At 40.1% G+C, this 20,065-nt stretch overlaps 1 protein-coding gene across 2 annotated transcripts in view; it reads left to right on the top strand.

Annotated features, from left to right (window-relative positions):
- dis3l2 (DIS3 like 3'-5' exoribonuclease 2) overlaps positions 1–19,398 on the top strand; it is a 296,352-nt gene extending 276,954 nt beyond the window's left edge. For both annotated transcript variants that reach the window (XM_059651106.1, XM_059651107.1), the window contains 3 exons: positions 12,123–12,227; positions 17,466–17,567; positions 18,849–19,398. In XM_059651106.1, coding sequence (XP_059507089.1) covers positions 12,123–12,227; positions 17,466–17,567; positions 18,849–18,950 — 309 coding nt within the window. In that variant the 3' untranslated portion in view covers positions 18,951–19,398. The remainder of the gene's footprint in view (positions 1–12,122; positions 12,228–17,465; positions 17,568–18,848) is intronic.
- Positions 19,399–20,065: the final 667 nt, after the last annotated feature.

Here is a 20,065-nt window from a genome sequence, read left to right as displayed (position 1 = left end):
AGGCCCAAGGTTTGGATACTGAAAGTGCAATTATAAACAAACTGGGGATATTTTTTGATGGGTGCAGATAGAGCAGGAGTTCTGGTTGCATATCGAAAACAAATGTGGATGCAGTGATCCAAGGAAATTATTAGGGATGGCCTTATCTGTGAACGGGGGTCAAGGATTCTTTTTCAGACTTCAATTATAGATAAAGACGTGCGGATAATTTGTTGTAATTAAATATATGCCAAATGAATCATAGAATCCCTGCAGTGTGGAAACAGGCATTTGGCCCAACAAGTCCATACCGTCCCTCCAAAGAGCATCCCACCCAGACCCATTCCCCTATCTCTGCATTTCCCATGTTGAACCTACCTAATCTAAACACCACTATGGGCAATTTAGCATGGGCAGTCCTGCACATCTTTGGACTGCGGGAGGAAACTGCAGCACCCGGAGGAAACCCACACGGACACAGGGATTAGTCAGAAACATGAACAGTGAAATCGAACTTGGGTCCCTGGTGCTGTGAGGCAGCTGTGTTAACCACTAAGCCACCGTGCTGCCTTTCCCCAAAAAACAACCTCTTCATCTCAAGAGTCTGTCGAGTGAACCTTCTCTGATGAGACCAAAATTTTACACACTACTCATGTGGTGTTGCGAGCACCTGATACAACTCTAGCAAAGCCTCTCTACTTTCATATTCCAATTCATTCGCAATAAATGGCCACAGTGCATTTGGCTTGCATATCACTTGTATCTGCATACCAGTATTTTTGAGATTCATGAACCTGGGCAACCATATCCCTCTGTACTTTGATTATGCAGTCTCTTTCTGTTTAAATATTATGTTGTTATCTATGCTTCCAGCAAAAGTGAACATTTCTCCCTCTCCCCCAAAAAAAACACGCTATAAATGTTGGTATGCAGACAGTGAAAAATCATGCTAGTTATGCAGACATTTGATTGGGTTGAGTGAGTGGGCCTAATAGCAGGTGAACAAAATGTATTTTATTTACTGTTTAATCAATTTGTTTGACAGCTATATCCTAATCCACTATCCAAATTTTGTAGCATTGGAATTCATGTACTTGATCACCCAGATCCCGCTTTCACATAGACTTACGCAGTGTGTTACTGTTTAAATAATATGTTGCTTTCTATTCTTCCTGCCAAAGTGGACGAGTTTTCTCTCTCTCTCTTTAACGCTGGATTCCTTAGCATTTGAAGAAGTTTCCTGTCTAGTTTTTAAAGAAACCCAAATCCGCCACACCATATCTCTATAAGTACCATTTGACAGAGACCCTGTCCCCTTGATATTGCTATGAAATCCCAATGCCAGTGATACCATGCCTCAGGTTATACTAATTGACATTATGATCCTAATACAAATTTTCAGCTTGGAACAAAAACCATGGGAGATCTGATCATTGAAAAGTACAATTATTGATGATGTGTTTATGCATTCAATTTCAGATAAATAGCTATCTAATAAATAGTGCAATTATAAATGTAATTAAGCAGTCAGTGAAGATCAGACTGGCTTGTGTTGATGTCTGATTTTTTTGACAGCATATTTAGCAAGGGTTCTGTAGAACTGTTCCAATCACACTGGGCCTGAACTAAGAGTCTAGATTGCTACTGTTACAACCAATGTGAAAGTCTTTGTTAATTTTTAATCAAAAGGGGAAAATAATATCCTTGGCAATTTGCATTTCACCATACGGAGACACTGTTTTCTCAGTTAGACTACTTATGAGCATTAACAAATGTTATTTTTAACCAAGTTCATGCTTTGGGAAGTCTCTTTTACTGAGGAAAATTTTCTTTTTGCGTGTATTTAATCACTGTGAAGACAATATTGCTCCATAGAGTTTTAGTTTAGCAATTTCTTTTCCTTGCTTTTCCTCCATCTGTAAGCTGATCAGTGGTGTGATGCAGCTCCACAGGCACCATAAGTGATCTTTTAAGTGAACTTGGACAATAATTGACAATGGACTGTTAGGTCACAGGAGTTGAAACAACTGAACTTAATCCTGCCTTTCATCTGATATTCATATATATTTTTAGGAATTTCAATTGCAAGCAAAAACATTCAGTATTCTTTCAATACATTGAAGCATAGAAATTCTGAGATCAGTTAACTCGTCTACACATCATGGATTCACCCTGTGCCCTTTCATAGTCTGTATTCCTCAGTATCATTCAGTAAAGCATTTACCCAGTGAAACATCAAAGGAATCCAATATCAATTATATTTAATTTGTAAGAAAAAAATCTCTTTCCGGAATTTAGGCTTGATGCTAAGCAGAACTATTTCTCTTCCAAAGTAAATGCTGTACAAGCAAATTGGAAATGTATCTGAAAAAGTGTCTGGGAAAATCAAAGCAAATATTAATACTATTTATGAATTAATATCAGTAATAGGATTAGGTCTGGTGTGTTTTTTTAATTCAATTCATTCATGTAATAAAGGTGTTGCTAGCTAGGCAGGCATTTACTGTGCAATTCTAATTGCCCAAAGGGCTGTTAAGAATCGACCACATTGCTCTGGTCTGGAGTCACATGTAGGCCAGACCAGGTAAACATGTCCCTAAAGGACATTAGTGAACCAGAGGGTTTTTTTTCCAACAATTGAAACAGTTTCATTGTCATCATTACACCCTTAATTCCAGGTTTTCAGTGAATTCAAATTCCATCTACCATGCCCAGAACATTATCTGGGTCTCTGGATTAACAGCCAGGCAATACCACTAATAGACCATTGCCACCACATTATGTAGGGCAATTTCATTAACTTTAATAATTAGGATTGTTGTACAGTCAGTTCTGCTTAAATGCATGTTCAGTCAATGTGAATTGGCTGTAACATGATTGGCGAATAGGTGAACGCTATTTCTAAAACGCAGACTTGTGTTGTCTATACCACAATTTCATTGGTGCGCGGAGGAGCACATCTCAATATCACATGACTGTTTCATGGCTTTGTCGTGAATACACACACTTTTAGCGCCAAAAGAGCCTCTGCACCAGCATCATGTGATCATTTCACGGGCTTTGTTGTGAAGTGCTTTCTGAGAGAGGTACAGTACAACCTTCTCCCCCTTCATGTCATCTTGACAATTTTTCAAGGTAAAGTGTTAAATTTACTTGAATTTCACTATTAGATATGAATTAAACATTTATTCAAATTGTGCCATCCTGTGGTGGTAATGGTCTATTAGTGGTATTGCCTGGCTGTTAATCCAGAGACCCAGATAATGTTCTGGGCATGGTAGATGGAATTTGAATTCACTGAAAATCTGGAATTAAGGGTGTAATGATGACAATGAAACTGTTAGGCTTTTGAGTGATTTTTTTGGTGATCAGCCTCTAACCTCATTTTTCCCATAGGCCACGTTATTTTTATTGTGTGATTTTCTTTAATGCGATGTTGCATAGGAATGCAACTACCGCATTATAGCAGAACTGACTATATTCATAAATTATCTTTTATAAAGAGGGTAACAGTTTCTTTTTAAGATGACTTCCAGTTGGTTTAAAGAAATCTATGATTATATTCATATTCTTTAACCCTTCCTCCCAACTGTTGTGGATTTACAATTAAAGTGAGGCACAGTATTGAGAGTTATGAATCATTAAATTTCCATCATTAATGGATAAAAGGTTTTTGCATTTTACAGGATGCTCATGAAGTCAATCCAAGGAGGAATTTATTCACATGAAAGTAAACGAGGGTAATCCAGTAAACGTTTCAACGTAGATTTGGAAAGCATTTAAGATTCTCTACATTTAAACCTTATAAGGAAGTTTGATTACAATATGTGAAATTCATTGCAAATCCACTACTTGTATTTAAAAAGTACTTTGTAGGTGTAAGCAAACATGGTGATGAGAATAGTTCCTGGCATTGGCGAGGTGGTGGCTTTAGCAGCAGCAGCATGGTATGCCAGGAGCCAGGACTCCTGGTATCATTGAGGTTGCAGCAGAGCCAGGGACTCCTGGTTGCGGGGCAAGTGTGGGTTTAGCATAGGACCCAGCATCAACTTTGGCAGGTGCAGTTGTCGTTGGTGAGCCAGCTGAGGGCTCAAACTTTCTTTCACCTATACCTTTTATCCTTTTTATTCTTATTCTATTCAAAATGGCACTGGATTCTGGTGAAGCTTGAAGCTTGTCACTGTATTTTACTGTATTATTTACTGTAAAATGCAAGTGACAATAAATATTCATAAATCAGAGTACCTCAATTATCTCTGTCTTCTTAACTCTTCTTCACAGGAATTGCTACCTCTAGTTTACCCACCAAGTCTATCAACCTGGTCCTTGAAAGTTCCTTTAGACTGTTGGGTCAACTGTGTTACCTGCAGAAAATCCTTTGCCGTCTCTAAAATGCAGTACAGGGTTTGGTATCAACTAACACCACATTGGAGCGGGAGGGGGAGGATCCAGTTGTTGTGGTCCACGTTGGGACTAACAACATTGGCAAAGCTAGGGTAGAGGACCTGTTCAGGGATTATCAAGCACTAGGAAAGAAATTGAAGTACAGGTCCTCAAGGGTCATAATCTCCGGATTACTGCCCGAGCCACGTGCCAATTGGCACAGGGATAAGAAAGTTAGGGAAGTAAACACGTGGCTAAGGGACTGCTGTGGGAAAGAGGGATTCCATTTCATGGGACATTGGCATCAGTTTTGGACCCGGCAGGTGGGGGGGGTATCTGTACCGTTGGGACAGTCTCCACCTGAACCGATCTGGAACCAGTGTTCCAGCGAAAAGGATAAATAGGGTGGTCAGTAGGACTTTAAACTTCTGAGTTGGGGGGACGGGAAAGCGAAAGCAACAGGGAGTATGGAGTTAAATGGAAAGATAAACAACAGGATAGCATGTGCACAGGTGGGTTTAAGCTCGAGGCAGACTAGGAATACAGTAAAAAGGAAGGATACCTTAAGACATCTTAGGATTTCCAGTCTCTCTAATAATGATAAGAAAGTTAGCATTAAGGCACTTTACCTAAATGCTCGTAGTGTTCGCAACAAAGTAGATGAATTAACAGCACAAATCATCTTGAATGATTATCATATGGTAGGCATCACAGAGACATGGTTGCAGGGAGCTCAGGACTGGCAGTTAAACATCCAAGGATTCACAACATATCGAAAAGACAGGGAGGTGGGCAGAGGGGGGGTGCAGGGTTGCCTTGTTAGTTAAGAATGAAATTAAATCTACGGCACCGAATGACATAGGGTCAGAGGATGTGGAGTCTGTGTAGGTGGAGTTGAGGAACCACAAAGGCAAAAAAACCATAATGGGAGTTATGTACAGACCTCCTAACAGTGATCAGGACCAGGGGCACAAGATGCACCGAGAAATAGATAGGGCATGTCAGAAAGACAAGGTCACGGTGATCATGGAGGACTTCAATATGCAGGTGGACTGGGTGAATAATGTTGCTGGTGGATCCAAAGAAAGGGAATTCATGGAATGTTTGCAGGATGGCTTTTTGGAACAGCTTGTGATAGAGCCCACAAGGGATCACGCTATTCTGGACTTAGTGCTATGAAATGAGCCTGACTTTATAAAAGACCTTAAAGTAAGGGAACACTTAGGAGGCAGCAATCATAATATGGTAGAGTTCAGTCTGCAGTTTGAAAGAGAGAAGGCAAAATGGATGTAATGGTGTTACAGTTAAATAAAGGTAGTTACAGGGGCATGAGAGGGGAATTGATGAAAATCGACTGGAAGCAGAGCCTAGAAGGGAAGACAGTAGAGCAACATTGGCAGGAGCTTATGGGTGTAATTGAGGACACAGTACAGAGGCTCATCTCAAAGAAAAGAAAGATTATCCGGGGTGGGGTTAGACAGCCATGGCTGACAAAGGAAGTCAGGGAATGGACCAAAGAAAAAGAGACAGCCTATAAAGTGGCCAAGAGCACTGGGAAATCAGAAGATTAGGAAGGCTACAAAAACAAACAGAGGATAACAAAGACAGAACTAAGGAAGGAGAGGATCAAATATGAAGGTAGGCTAACTAGTAATATTAGGAATGATGGTAAAAGTTTCTTTCAATACTTATGAAACAAATGAGAGGCAAAAGTAGACATTGGGCCTTTCCACATTGATGCTGGAAGGCTAGTGATGGGAGATAAGGAAGTAGCTAAAGAACTTAATAAGTACTTTGCGTCAGTCTTCCCAGTGGAAGACATGAGTAGGATGCCAACAATTAAGGAGAGTCAGGGGGCAGAGTTGAGTATGGTAGGCATTACAAAAGAGAAAGTGCTAGAAAAGCTAAAAGGTCTAAAAATTGATAAATCTCCTGGTCCCGATGGGCTACATCCTAGAGTTCTGAGGGAGGTGGCTGAGGAAATAGCGGAGGCTTTAGTTGTGATCTTTCAAAAGTCACTGGAGTCTAGAAAAGTCCCAGATGATTGGAAAATTGCTGTTGTAACCCTCTTGTTTAAGAAAGGATCAAGACAAAAGATGGAAAATTATAGGCCAATTTGCCTAACCTCGATTGTTGGTAAAATTCCAGAATCCATTGTTAAGGATGAGATTTCTAAATTCCTGGAAGTGCAGGGTCAGAGAAGAAGTCAGCATGGATTTAGTAAGGGGAGATCGTGCCTGACAAACCTGTTAGAATTCTTTGAAGAGGTAACAAGTATGTTAGACCAGGGAAACCCAGTGGATGTTATCTATCTAGACTTCCAAAAGGCCTTTGAAAAGGTGCCTCATGGGAGGCTGCTGAGCAAGGTGAGGGCCCATGGTGTTCGAGGTGAGCTCCTGGCTTGGATTAAGGATTGGCGGTCTGACAGAAGGCAGAGAGTTGGCATACAAGGCTCTTTTTCGGATTGGCAACCGGTCACGTGTGGTGTCCTGCACGGTTCAGTGTTTGGGCCGCAGCTGTTCACCTTATATATTAATGATCTGGATGAAGGGACTGGGGGAATTCTGGCGAAATTTGCCGATGATACGAAGATAGGTGGACAGGCAGGTATTCCTGAGGAGGTGGGGAGGCTGCAGAAAGATTTAGACAGTTTAGGAGAGTGGTCCAGGAAATCGCTGATGAAATTCAATGTGAGCAAATGCGAGGTTTTGCACTTTGGAGAAAAGAGTACAGGCATGGACTATTTTCTAAACGGTGAGAACATTCGTAAAGCAGAAGTACAAAGGGATCTGGGAGTGTTGACCCAGGATTCTCTAAAAGTTAACTTGCAGGTAGAGTTCGTGATTAAGAAAGCAAATGTAATGTTGTCGTTTATCTCAAGAGGATTAGAATATAAAAGCAGTGATGTGCTTCTGAGACTTTATAAAGCTCTAGTTAGGATCTATTTAGAATGCTGTGCCCAATTTTGGGCCCCACACATCAGGAAGGACATACTGGCACTGGAGCGTGTCCAGCTGAGATTCTCACAGATGATCCCTGGAATGGTAGGTTTAACGTACGATGAACGGCTAAGGATCCTGGGATTGTATACATTGGATTTAGAAGGTTGAGGGGAGATCTAATAGAAACTTACAAGATAAGGTCTGGCTTAGAAAGGGTCGATGCTGGGAAGTTGTTTCCGTTAGGCGGGGAGACTAGGACCAGTGGGCACAGCCTTAGAATTAGAGGGGGTCAATTTAAAACTGAATAGAGACGACACTTCTTCAGCCAGAGAGTGGTGGGCCTGTGGAATTCATTGCCACAGAGTGCAGTGGAGGCCAGGGCGTTAAATGCCTTCAAGGCAGAGATCGATAAATTCTTGATCTCACAAGGAATCAAGGGCTACAGGGAGAGTGCAGGGAAGTGGAGTTGAAATGCCCGTCAGCCATGATTTAAATGGCGGAGTGGACTCGATGGGCCGAATGGCCTTACTTCTACTCTTATGTCTTATGGTCTTCTGGTCAAATATCATTTTGCTTTCCCAACCATTTCCAACACATCTGTAGTAATCTCCGTACTGATTGCGCAAACGTTAGTTTAAATTGAACTTAAAAATCACTGGCAGGTTGCTTGCTTTTGACAAGTGCAATAATCCTTACCACAGTTCTTGGTTTTTAAAACAATCCTTTTCACAGGTAGTAAACGTTGACCTTGCTAGCAACATCCACATCCTGTGAAAGAATAAAAAAGTTGGCTTTGAACTTGGAAGAGAGTGAGAACACAATAAATTAAAATTGAATATTACATAGCTTTTATACTGGCACTGTTTAGGTCAGTTCTAGGAGAGCAGAATCCTGAGCCAGCTCACACAGCTCGCACAACTAAATTAAACTCAATTTCCCCAGATTTTGTGCTTTGATTGAATTTTTTTCTGGGTCTGTGATTGTACCAACTTGATAAAGGAGCCAGATTAAGTAATGCAATCCCCATAAATCTGCTTAGAATGCTATGCCAGAATCTCATTTATCAAAGTAGCTTCAGAGATTATTAGCATGATTAATGAATATTAACGTGCTGCTTATTCTTAGGATTTGGATGGTGTCTTTATGCCCCATTACTCATTATCATGAGTGTAGTAATTGTTTCAATGGGGATTAAAATCCATCAGCTTTACATGGTCATTTTTGTTTCACTGTGCCAGCACACAAATTGTTGTGTTTATTGATATAATTTACAATAGTTTAATTTGAACTCAACCTATAGGTTGCTAGTCCAACATTCTAGTTACCATGCAAGCATACCCTGGATCCATACATTAGATGTACTAAAATGAAAAATATTTTAAAAACTGTTCTTGATAAAGGATTTATTTGTTTGAGTAAATCAGTCTTCCGGTTGAGTGGCTAAACCAAAGCCTAATGTGCATCAAGACCATGGATGGGCTAGGTTCTGGCTCTCTTCCAATTTATGCTATTCCTGGCCCTGCAATTCTCTCTTTCCAACATCATTGTGTTTTCGTTAAAGTGCTATTTCTCCATTGCTGTTTAATTAAATAACAGTTTATGAAGAACTGAAACAAGCTGAATAGAAAACAAATTAAATTGCATCAAAGGCAGTATGATTCTAGATTTGAGTAATTTTCGGTTAATGTTAGAAGGCCCAGTACATGGGATTGGTACTAAAATTTGTTCTAAACTTATAAATTACATGAGAGAGACAGAAAGAAGCTTGTTTATGTGGAGAAATAGAAACATATTTCATGAAAGAAAGGTTACAAGTCTTTTGGTAAAAAGAAAGGAGCCAAACTGCATATGGTAATACATAGTATAAGCCTTTAGGACACAGTACTGAGTTTCACAACTTCAAAGCATGATCACTGTCCTCCACTTTTTCTTCCATTCAGCCCCAAAACCTGCTCCCCAAACTCCCCACCTTCAACCATCACCTGTATCTTGTTGACTTTGCTTTCAGCAAATTGGACCATTTTCTCTTTATCATACTTAGGATTATTCTTAGGATTTGGATGGTGTCTTTATGCCCCATTACTCATTATCATGAGTGTAGTAGTTGTTTCAATGGGGATTAAAATCCATCAGCTTCCAGTTCCCTCTCATGGGTGGGTGAGAGGAAGAACCGGTTAGGGAGGCAGAGACAGGTTGGACTGGTTTTGGGATGCAGTGGGTGGAGGGGAAGAGCTGGGCTGGTTGTGTGGTGCAGTGGGGGGAGGGGACGAACTGGGCTGGTTTAGGGATGCGGTGGGGGGAAGGGGAGATTTTGAAACTGGTGAAAATATCATTTATACCCATTAAATTTCTTTATTTTGTTTAACTACTGTTCGCACTTCCTTTGTCTTTTGCTGTGGCCACCCTCACAAGCAGTTCCACTCGCACCACTTCTCTCACAATAAAAAAAAACACCATTTTCCAGCTCCTTTCAGATCAGTATATGGGTCATATCAGACTTGAAATGTTAACATTGTTTCTGTCTCCACAGATGTTGCCAGTCCTGTTGAGTTTCTCCAACACTTTGTTTTATTTCAGATTTCCATAATCTGTAGCATTTTGCTACTCTTTCACCTTTTTCAAGATGTCAATCTGCATTATTAAGTTTTTCAAGTTGGCATTTATGGTAATGCTATGGAGTTTTTAACATACCAATGGATTTGCTTTTGTCTTTAAATGTTTCGTTGGATTAGTTTATAGTGACTTCACAATTAAATGCTGGGCAAGCAACCTAACACCACAAATGTGAGAGATAATGGGAACTGCAGATGCTGGAGAATTCCAAGATAATAAAATGTGAGGCTGGATGAACACAGCAGGCCAAGCAGCATCTCAGGAGCACAAAAGCTGGCGTTTCGGCCCTGGACCCTTCATCAGAGAGGGGGATGGGGAGAGGGAACTGGAATAAATAGGGAGAGAGGGGGAGGCGGACCGAAGATGGAGAGTAAAGAAGATAGGTGGAGAGAGTATAGGTGGGGAGGTAGGGAGGGGATAGGTCAGTCCAGGGAAGACGGACAGGTCGAGGAGGCGGGATGAGGTTAGTAGGTAGATGGGGGTGCGGCTTGGGGTGGGAGGAAGGGATGGGTGAGAGGAAGAACCGGTTAGGGAGGCAGAGACAGGTTGGACTGGTTTTGGGATGCAGTGGGTGGAGGGGAAGAGCTGGGCTGGTTGTGTGGTGCAGTGGGGGGAGGGGACGAACTGGGCTGGTTTAGGGATGCGGTGGGGGGAAGGGGAGATTTTGAAACTGGTGAAGTCCACATTGATACCAATAGGCTGCAGGGTTCCCAGGCGGAATATGAGTTGCTGTTCCTGCAACCTTCGGGTGGCATCATTGTGGCAGTGCAGGAGGCCCATGATGGACATGTCATCTAAAGAATGGGAGGGGGAGTTGAAATGGTTCACGACTGGGAGGTGCAGTTGTTTGTTGCGAACTGAGCGGAGGTGTTCTGCAAAGCGGTCTCCAAGCCTCCGCTTGGTTTCCCCAATGTAGAGGAAGCCGCACCGGGTACAGTGGATGCAGTATACCACATTGGCAGATGTGCAGGTGAACCTCTGCTTAATGTGGAATGTCATCTTGGGGCCTGGGATAGGGGTGAGGGAGGAGGTGTGGGGGCAAGTGTAGCATTTCCTGCGGTTGCAGGGGAAGGTGCCAGGTGTGGTGGGGTTGGAGGGCAGTGTGGAGCGAACAAGGGAGTCACGGAGAGAGTGGTCTCTCTGGAAAGCAGACAGGGGTGGGGATGGAAAAATGTCTTGGGTGGTGGGGTCGGATTGTAAATGGCGAAAGTGTTGGACGATGATGCGTTGTATCCGGAGGTTGGTAGGGTGGTGTGTGAGAACGAGGGGGATCCTCTTAGGGCTGTTGTGGCGGGGGCGGGGTGTGAGGGATGTGTTGCGGGAAATACAGGAGACGCGGTCAAGGGCGTTCTCGATCACTGTGGGGGGAAAGTTGCGGTCCTTAAAGAACTTGGACATCTGGGATGTGCGGGAGTGGAATGTCTTATCGTGGGAGCAGATGCGGCGGAGGCGGAGGAATTGGGAAATGGGGATGGAATTTTTGCAGGAGGGTGGGTGGGAGGAGGTGTATTCTAGGTAGCTGTGGGAGTCGGTGGGCTTGAAATGGACATCAGTTACAAGCTGAGATAATGGGAACTGCAGATGCTGGAGATTCCAAGATAATAAAATGTGAGGCTGGATGAACACAGCAGGCCAAGCAGCATCTCAGGAGCACAAAAGCTGACGTTTCGGGCCTAGACCCTTCATCAGAGAGCCACAAAAGCTGACGTTTCGGGCCTAGACCCTTCATCACCTCTCTGATGAAGGGTCTAGGCCCGAAACGTCAGCTTTTGTGCTCCTGAGATGCTGCTTGGCCTGCTGTGTTCATCCAGCCTCACATTTTATTATATCAGTTACAAGCTGGTTGCCTGAGATGGAGAAATGTGACATGGTTTTGAGGTGTGGAGAAATGTAACTGGTGAAATACTTTCTTTTCTTCATGTATTGTTCACTTAAGTTTCTCCTGACTAATTTCACAACAGTGAAAAACTGGGAGAGGTAAATTGAATACATGATACCTCAAATCCATAAGCAGCATATGCTCAAGCAACGCTGAGTATGATCATAATTATTTTCAAATTAACTTAAAGTACCTCAATTACTTCACTTATAAGTGACCAGACTACAGAATATTGCCATGGATGTCTTGTGGGAAATAGTATGATTCATGCTGTTTTAAAAAAGTTGGTTTATTCAATAGCTTTGACATTTAATGTATTCTATTAGGAATGTGGCCCTCTGGAATCTGAAGCCATGGTAATGGGGGTTTTGGATCAATCCTTTGATGTTTTGGTTCTACGATACGGTATCCAGAAGCGAGTCTACTGTAATGTAAGTATTGTTTATTAAAAATGTCTGAAAGGTTAAATATTTTCCAAATTAGTCATTCACTCAGATTATATTCTGGTGTTTGTTTTATAGCAGCTTCCAGGTATAGAACTGTTAAATCCATTACTTTTAAAATTAATTTTGTCAGAGTAGGCAATTTTTAGAAACCAACAGAGTTTTCCAACTCAACAGAAAAAGAAATTTGTAACTACATTTATCAAGATGTCACCTTTCTGTTATAACTGATTAACCCCAAAACTGGCAAATTAGTCACAGATTGCTCTCACATAGAGTTATCTGCACATTTAATGGATTGCATTATTGTAAACCAAACCAAATATTCCATATCTAACAGCTCATTAAATAAATCAAGCAACAATCTCTTGTTAAGGTGAGTTCCTGACATTTTTGTTGTTCAGAATAGTCTGTTCTGAGACTCATCATATAATTAAGACTCTCTGGTGGCTGTTCAGTTGCCCCAAGGGATCACCTTAGATCATTGGGATGTGCTGAAGGTGAAGAATTAGTGCAATAGACAGCCTATACTTAATAACATTTTAGTGATGAATTCTCATAAACTCTTATTTACATGTAGATTTTTTACCCTACTCTGGTCATAAACCAATGAGACTTGTCCTGTAAAGATTGACAATTTGTTTAAAACATTAGTGATCTTGGAAGAAATAAATAAATCACAATTTGGATCCACAAAATTTTCACAATATGTTTTCACTATATATAACAAAACTTCTGTGATATTGGCAGAGGTTGGTTACCAATGTACTTTGCGGCGCAGAGCGATTCCAAGAATGGGGGTTTAATTCTCTCACTAGTTGAGGTTAACATGACTGTGCTGCCTTCTCAACCTTACTCTTTCATGATCCTCAGGTCAAATGCACCACTAGTCATCTCTTTCTAATGAGAGACCAGTCCTCTGGGACCTATGACGATTTTATTTTCACTTTACCTTAGAATTTTACATTTTTAATGAAGTAGTTCAGTCTAAAGCAAAGGTGTTAAATCTGAACAAAGGAAATTCTGAAACAATCAGTCACAAGTTGGTTGAGCTGGTTTGGGAAAATGCGTTTAAAAAGTATGACAGTACATAGACAATGGATAGTCTTTAAAATATTATTACTTGGGTTACACCAACTATACATTCATTCAAGATGTACAAACTCAGACATGCCAATCAAATGTGACTAACAAATTTTAAGTATTATATAAGATTAAAAGAAAAGTCTTATAAAGTGGCTGGGAATAGTATTAGATCTGAGGATTGGGAAATTTTTAGAATACAGCAGAGGACCAGGAAACTGAGAGGGAAAGGAAGAACAAATTATGAATGCAATCGAGCAAAGCCACATTAAAAATTGGATGTAAAAGCTACTACAGGTATCTAAAAAGGAAATGTTTGATGAAAGAGAATGGAATCCATTAAAAAGAGTCAGGAGAATTAATAATGGAATAGAGAAATGGTAAATGAGCCAACATATCCCTGATTTCACTGAAGATACAAGAAACATTCCAGATTTAAAGATCCAAGTGACTAGAGAGAATGAGGAGTTGAAGGACATTAGTGTCGATAAGAAGATTGTACAGGAGAAATTAATAGGGCTAAAATTCAATAAATCTCTGGAATGATTCCTACAGATTGGATGCCTGTAAATGTCAGCTTGCCATTTGTGAAAGGAGCAAAGAAAAAGCATGACCTTCAGAAAGATTTTGATTAAGTCCCCCACTGGACGTTGATTAGAAAAATTGAAGCATAAAGAACAGGAAGTAATGTGTTGGCATGAATTAAGGATTGGCTAACAGACAGAAAATGGAGAGTCAGAACAAATGGGCCTTTCTCACCTTCATATTAGAGTACAGCAAGGCCCCAGTTGTTCATATGTATCAACAGTTTGGATAAAAACCAAAAGAACTGTGGATACTGTAAATCAGGAACAAAAACAAAGTTGCTGTAAAAGTTCAGCAGGTCTGGACCATCTGTGGAGGAGAAAACAGTTAATGTTTTGGGTCCGTGACCCTTCCTCAGAACTGATGGTGGCTGGGAAAACGTCAGTTTACATGCATATAGAGTCTGCTACATTGAGGAAACAAAGTGTAGACTTGGCGAGTGCTTCGCAGAACCTTTTATGTGCTGCTCGCAAAAAAGACCCTGAACTACTTGTTGCTTGCTACTTCAATGCACTTCCCTGTTGTCTGGCCAACATCTGTCTCTGGCTTGCTATAGTGTTCCAGCGAAGCCTAACGCAAGTTGGAAGAACAACACTTCATCTTCTGCTTGGGGACCCTACAGCCCTCCGGACTCAATATTGAGTTCAATAATTTTAGGGCCTAAACTCTCCCATGTCCCAGCTCCCCACCCCACACACCAGGCCTTGTTACCACATAGCCTGCCACTACACACTCCCTGTTGTTAGTCACTAACAGCCCCCATTAACAGCTATTCACCCTCCCAGCCTGATCGTTAGCAACTCCTTTATCTGTCCAACTGTCTTTCTCTCTCTTTGGGCTCTATTGTATCATTTACTCCCTACCCACCCCCCTCCCTATTTTCTATATATAAACTGACATTTTCCCAGCCACCATCAGTTCTGAGGAAGGGTCACTGGACCCAAAACTTTAAATCTGTTTTTGCCTCCACAGGTGCTGCAGACCTGCTGAGCTTTTCCAGCAACTTTGTTTTTTGTTCAACAATTTGAATGTTGGGACTAAATATGGAATAATGTGAGGTTATTCACTTTGATAGGAACAACACATATGCAAAATATGTCTTAAATGGTGAGAGGTTGGAAAGTGTAGATATGCAAAGGGACTTGAGGTCTTTGTCAATAAGTCACTGGAGGCTAACATGCAGGTGCAGCAACTTTTTAGGCAAGTTAATGGAATGTTAAATTTTATCATGAGGATTTCGGTACAGGAGGAGTGAAGCCTTGCTTCAATTCTAAAGGGCCTTTGGTTTGATCAGACCTGACATACCCTGTTCAATTGTGAGGAAAGGTCACCCAACCCGAAACTTTAACTCTGATTTTTTTTCTTTACGGATGCTGCCACACCTGCTGAGCTTTTCCATCGGCTTCTGTTTTTGTTCCTGATTTACAGCATCCGCAGTTCTTTCGATTTTTATACTTTGTACAATTTTTGTTTCCTTATCTCAGGAATGATATTGTTAGAGAGGCAGTCCAATGAAGTTTCACCAAACATGTTTGTGGGAGCTAGGATGGAAATTGAGAGAGATTGGGCAAATTGGGCCTGTATTCTGTACAGTTTTGACAAATTCGAGGTGATCTAATTGAAACCTGCAAAATACATCGTGATAAATAAGGTAGATGTTTCCACTGTTTGAGGAATATAAAACAACAATGCACAATTTTAAAAATAAGGGAAATGGGAGAATTGTTTTTTACACCAATGGCGGTTAATCTTTTGAATTCTGTACTACAGAGGACCGTGATAGCTCTGTCTTTGAGTATATTTAAAATAATGGTTGATTAAATTTTTGATTATCAAAGGCAGAGAGAGTCTGGGGATAAGGTGCAATAAAACATAGATCATAGAACATTACAGCACAGCACAGGCCCTTTGGCCCTCAATGTTGTGCCGACCTGTCATACCGATAAACGTACTTAAGAGTTCAGTCGGTCATGACGGTATTAATTTGCAGAGCAGGGTCGATGGGTTGAATATCCTACTCCTGTTCGTATATGACAGTACTATGCATTGGATGTTTAGGTCATTTATGAAGTTAGTATAGTTTCATAAGTTAAAGCACACTACTGGTACAACATCTGTCAGCCCAACCGGCTATGGCTGTACTAGCAGGTGGCAGTAATGTATTTTTGATGTGTAATGGATTCTGAAGCATCCCAGCTGCTATCCAGGAAACATACTTTCACTTCATGTGGTGCTGTCAATGAAATTCATTCTAGATTGCCCGTGATGCTGTGGTAGCAAGACTCATTTTTCATGGATCTTCAGATGTGTCATCACAGCTTGCTGCTCCATCAAAATTCAAAGTGCCATCAAAAAAAGCTGTGGGTGAATCTGCAACAGAAATCTATTTTATTATGTATCATTTGATGAAATGGGTTTGATTTTTCAAACATGGAAGATGAAAGCAATTTGTGAGAATGCTGTTGGAAATTTAGTAATGCAGTGATGCATAATTGGTTCTATTTTTCTCTGTAAATTAAACAATCTCCATCAATTTCAGTCCTCTGTGGATTTATTTCAGAAAGCTGCTTTTATTTTTAAAGTGCTGGTTAAGAATTTTAAGAAATTAAGTTTTATATGGCATTGAATTATTAGATCAACTTGTTGTAGCATAAACCCAGTGTCAGTTTAGAAAATGACTTTTCAATCCTTATGCAATTTTATTTCTGTCAACTTAAGCACCAGGATAACATATTAAATGAGTGTAGCCTAAATAGTCTTTAATCCATTGGTATGTTCTGCTAAACACTCCATCAAGCTACCTGTAGGTATGTACCAGTGTTGTAGCGTGATCTTGAATTAGCCTCATTTGCAATCTGGATAACGTCTTGTGAGAAGTTCATTCAGAGGGACTTGCTGAATTTTTATAGCTCTCTTCTCTGTAATTTTCACTGTTGAGAATGAGTACTTCATATAATGAGATATATTGGGAACTTTAATTGCAGTTGTATGAATACATTTAAGTTTTCAATTGATACTAATAGTTGGAAGATAAAGTGTGTTCCCAAATCTGGAAGTGCTCTGTTTTCAATCTGAAAATCACTGCTGATACTTTCTGGAAATTTGTGTATTGCTCTGAATTCATGTTGTAAATTTACTTGAAGAATAAAATTGATATTTTTATAACTCTATTGCTCTGCTTAGTCAGCACTGAAAGTTTTAAAATGTTTGAAGTCAGTTTATGTTGGTGAAATGTGGATGCATATTGCTATGGTAATTTATAAGTGTTATGAATAAAAATTTCCGTATTGGAATCTCACAAGGCTGTTATCCGTCCAAAGATCTTACAAGTGATTTAAGCAACTTAAGTACAACCTGTGGAAAGGTTAAATGTGCATGGGAACATTTTCCTCCGTATGAAGTTGTAAGCCTGACTTTCAACTTTGAAATGTGTGGAAACATTTTGCATAAACATAAATCATTTCATTGTGTACACTTTTTTCTTCATTTCAGCTGCCAAAATTTTTATTCCATTCAGTTAATGTTAAGTATCCACCTCCTCCTTTGCCTTTGCTGTAGGGCCTTCCTCTCCAAGGATTTACTTTTCACAAAGTAGGAAAGAAGCCTGAACTAAGATTGATGTGGGAACCAGAGACATTGGACCAGAAGCCAGTTTACCAGGTATTTGTTTATGGGCTCTGTTACGAGCAAAAAATATCTGTTGAATTATTGAAATTATTTTGTCACTAGGTCTGAATATTTCATTTCTCTTTTATTGCTTTTTAAGAGAGTATTATAGACATAATTGCATTTTCTGAATTTTGTTGAGAAAGGTGAAAATGTAAACAGAAGAAGTAGGTGCAGGAAGAAACAATATGGTCTCCTGAACCTGTTTCACATTTATAGATGATTATGACTGACCTTCTGCTTCAACTCCACTATCTCACCTGGGTCTCATAGTTCATGATTCCTTGAGGGGCCAAAAATCTACATATTAGTCTTAAACATAATGAAGAATAAAGCTTCCACAATGCTCTGAGTTAGAAAAGTCCCAAATTCCACAACCCTTTGAGTAAAAAATTTTCTCCACCTATCCGCCCTAAATGTTTGGTCACTTATCCTGAGACAGTGCCCCATCTTCTAGATTTATCAGTTAGATGAATTGCTTCTCAATGTCTACCGTACCAATCCCCTTTAAAATCATGTGTTTCACTTGCATCAATTCTCATTCTTCTGAACTTCAGGAGTATAGGTCCAATTTAGTCAATTCCTCATCATAAAGCAACCCACTCATCTTGGGTACCTGCTTTGAACTAAGATCTAATGAACTTTTGCTGTACCATCTCCAGTGCAGAACTATCCTTCCTTAAATATAAAGACAAAACCAAATGCTATTGTAGTCTCACCAAAGTCTGGTATAATTGTAACAAAACTCTCCTTTCTTCTTGTACTATAATCCTTTTACAATGGACGCCAACATCCCATTTGCCTTCCTAATTACCTGCTGTGCCTATATGCTGACTTAGTACACCCAAGATTCTGTGAACTTCCACAGTTAATGCTCTACTTTTCTTACTATTCTTACAGACAAAGCAAATAACCTCATACTTCCCCTCATCATACTTCATCAGTCAACGAACTGCCCATCCACCACACCAGCATTTTTGTTACCCCCTCATAACTTCCCAAGTAATTTACTTCTCATCTCTTTATCTAAGTCATTAGTATGAACTATAATCTGTGACGTTAGGAAAAATGCTGAGTTTACAGAGTTACAATCTGAGTGCACTTAATGAACTTTTACAAGTCATGTTCAAGGTCCACACGTTTTCTTTTTTATTGCATCAGATAATTATCATTTGTGAAAGAGTACTGCAATTAAAACAAATGTATTTATAATGGCACCTACACTTTATTTACTGACCAACCCTTGTTGACTTGGCAATGAATTTTGTCATTTAGGTAATAACCATCTTTGCACTGGTGGACATTGTCTTAAAGTCAGACAGCACAGCCCTGAAGTACAGTGCCATTCTCAAGAAACCAAGTGGAGCTTGTGTATAAAGTTTTATATGAACTCTGAAAAATGCTGCTGAAACCAAAGTTACTGTTAACTGGAAAGTTTTTTTTAATACACAAAACATTGTTTAAAAATCAGTAATATTTTAATGGTAATTTTAAGTTTTAGCTGCATAGAGCTATTGTGGCAAGTTTTAGTTTAAGTGCAAATGTGTTGTAGGTAGCGGGGAGCTTCAAAAATGCATTTTGTTGCATATGTTTTAACAGTTATATATTACTTTCATAGTGCATTATGATATTGTTAGAAACTGAGGTTAAAAACAAGCTGTAATATCTGAAACCAGAGTGTGGTAAACGTGACATGATATTGAAATCAAATATTGTATGATGTGGAGTATGTATCTAGATCAGCACTGTGCACAGAGTAAGGAGAACTATCTGTTGTAATGTACTGTATTCTGAAGCAAATAATAAAACAATACCTCATTCCAAATATTCATTTATTGCAATTTTCTCTAGTTGATAGTTCATGTTCTCAGTAGCCTAAGTCTTCACCTAATTGCCGCTTGCTTGAGCTCTTTAAGCCACTTCATATTACTTGCCAAATCTTACAAGTTTGGCTCTCTTCGTAATAAGAAACATACTTCCCACAAAGCATACTAGCACAATGATGTTGTGTTTGAGTGGGTGGGGTAGGAGACAGGATATGCGTTTCCTTTACAGCAATAACCCCAATTCTGAGAATTGAATTGAGAATCTAAGCTGGTACTTCCGCATGTTGAGCAAATTTTTGCATTGTTGGCGAATTTCACCAATGGAGTTGCAGGTAGATAGGGTAGTGAAGAAAGCATTTGGTATCCCTGCCTTTATTGGTCACAGCATTGAGCATAGGAGTAGGGAGATCATATTGCAGCTGTATAGCTGTATAGGACATTGCTTAGGCCGCTTCTGGAATACCACGTTCAGTTCTGGTCTCCCTGCCATAGAAAAGATGTTGTGAAACTTAAAAGGGTTCAGAAAAGATTTATAAGGATGTTACCAGGGTTGGATGGTTTGAGCTATAGGGAGAGGTTGAATAGGCTAGGGCTAATTTCCCTGGGTTAGGGGAGTCCATACTAGAGGGCATAGGTTTAAGATGAGAGGGGAAAGATTTAAAGAGT

This window comes from Stegostoma tigrinum, chromosome 14 (genome assembly GCF_030684315.1).
Source record: "Stegostoma tigrinum isolate sSteTig4 chromosome 14, sSteTig4.hap1, whole genome shotgun sequence".
NCBI classification, from domain to species: domain Eukaryota; kingdom Metazoa; phylum Chordata; class Chondrichthyes; order Orectolobiformes; family Stegostomatidae; genus Stegostoma; species Stegostoma tigrinum.
Note: the sequence above shows the minus strand (reverse complement) of the source record. Positions and strands in the feature narration are given on the sequence as shown.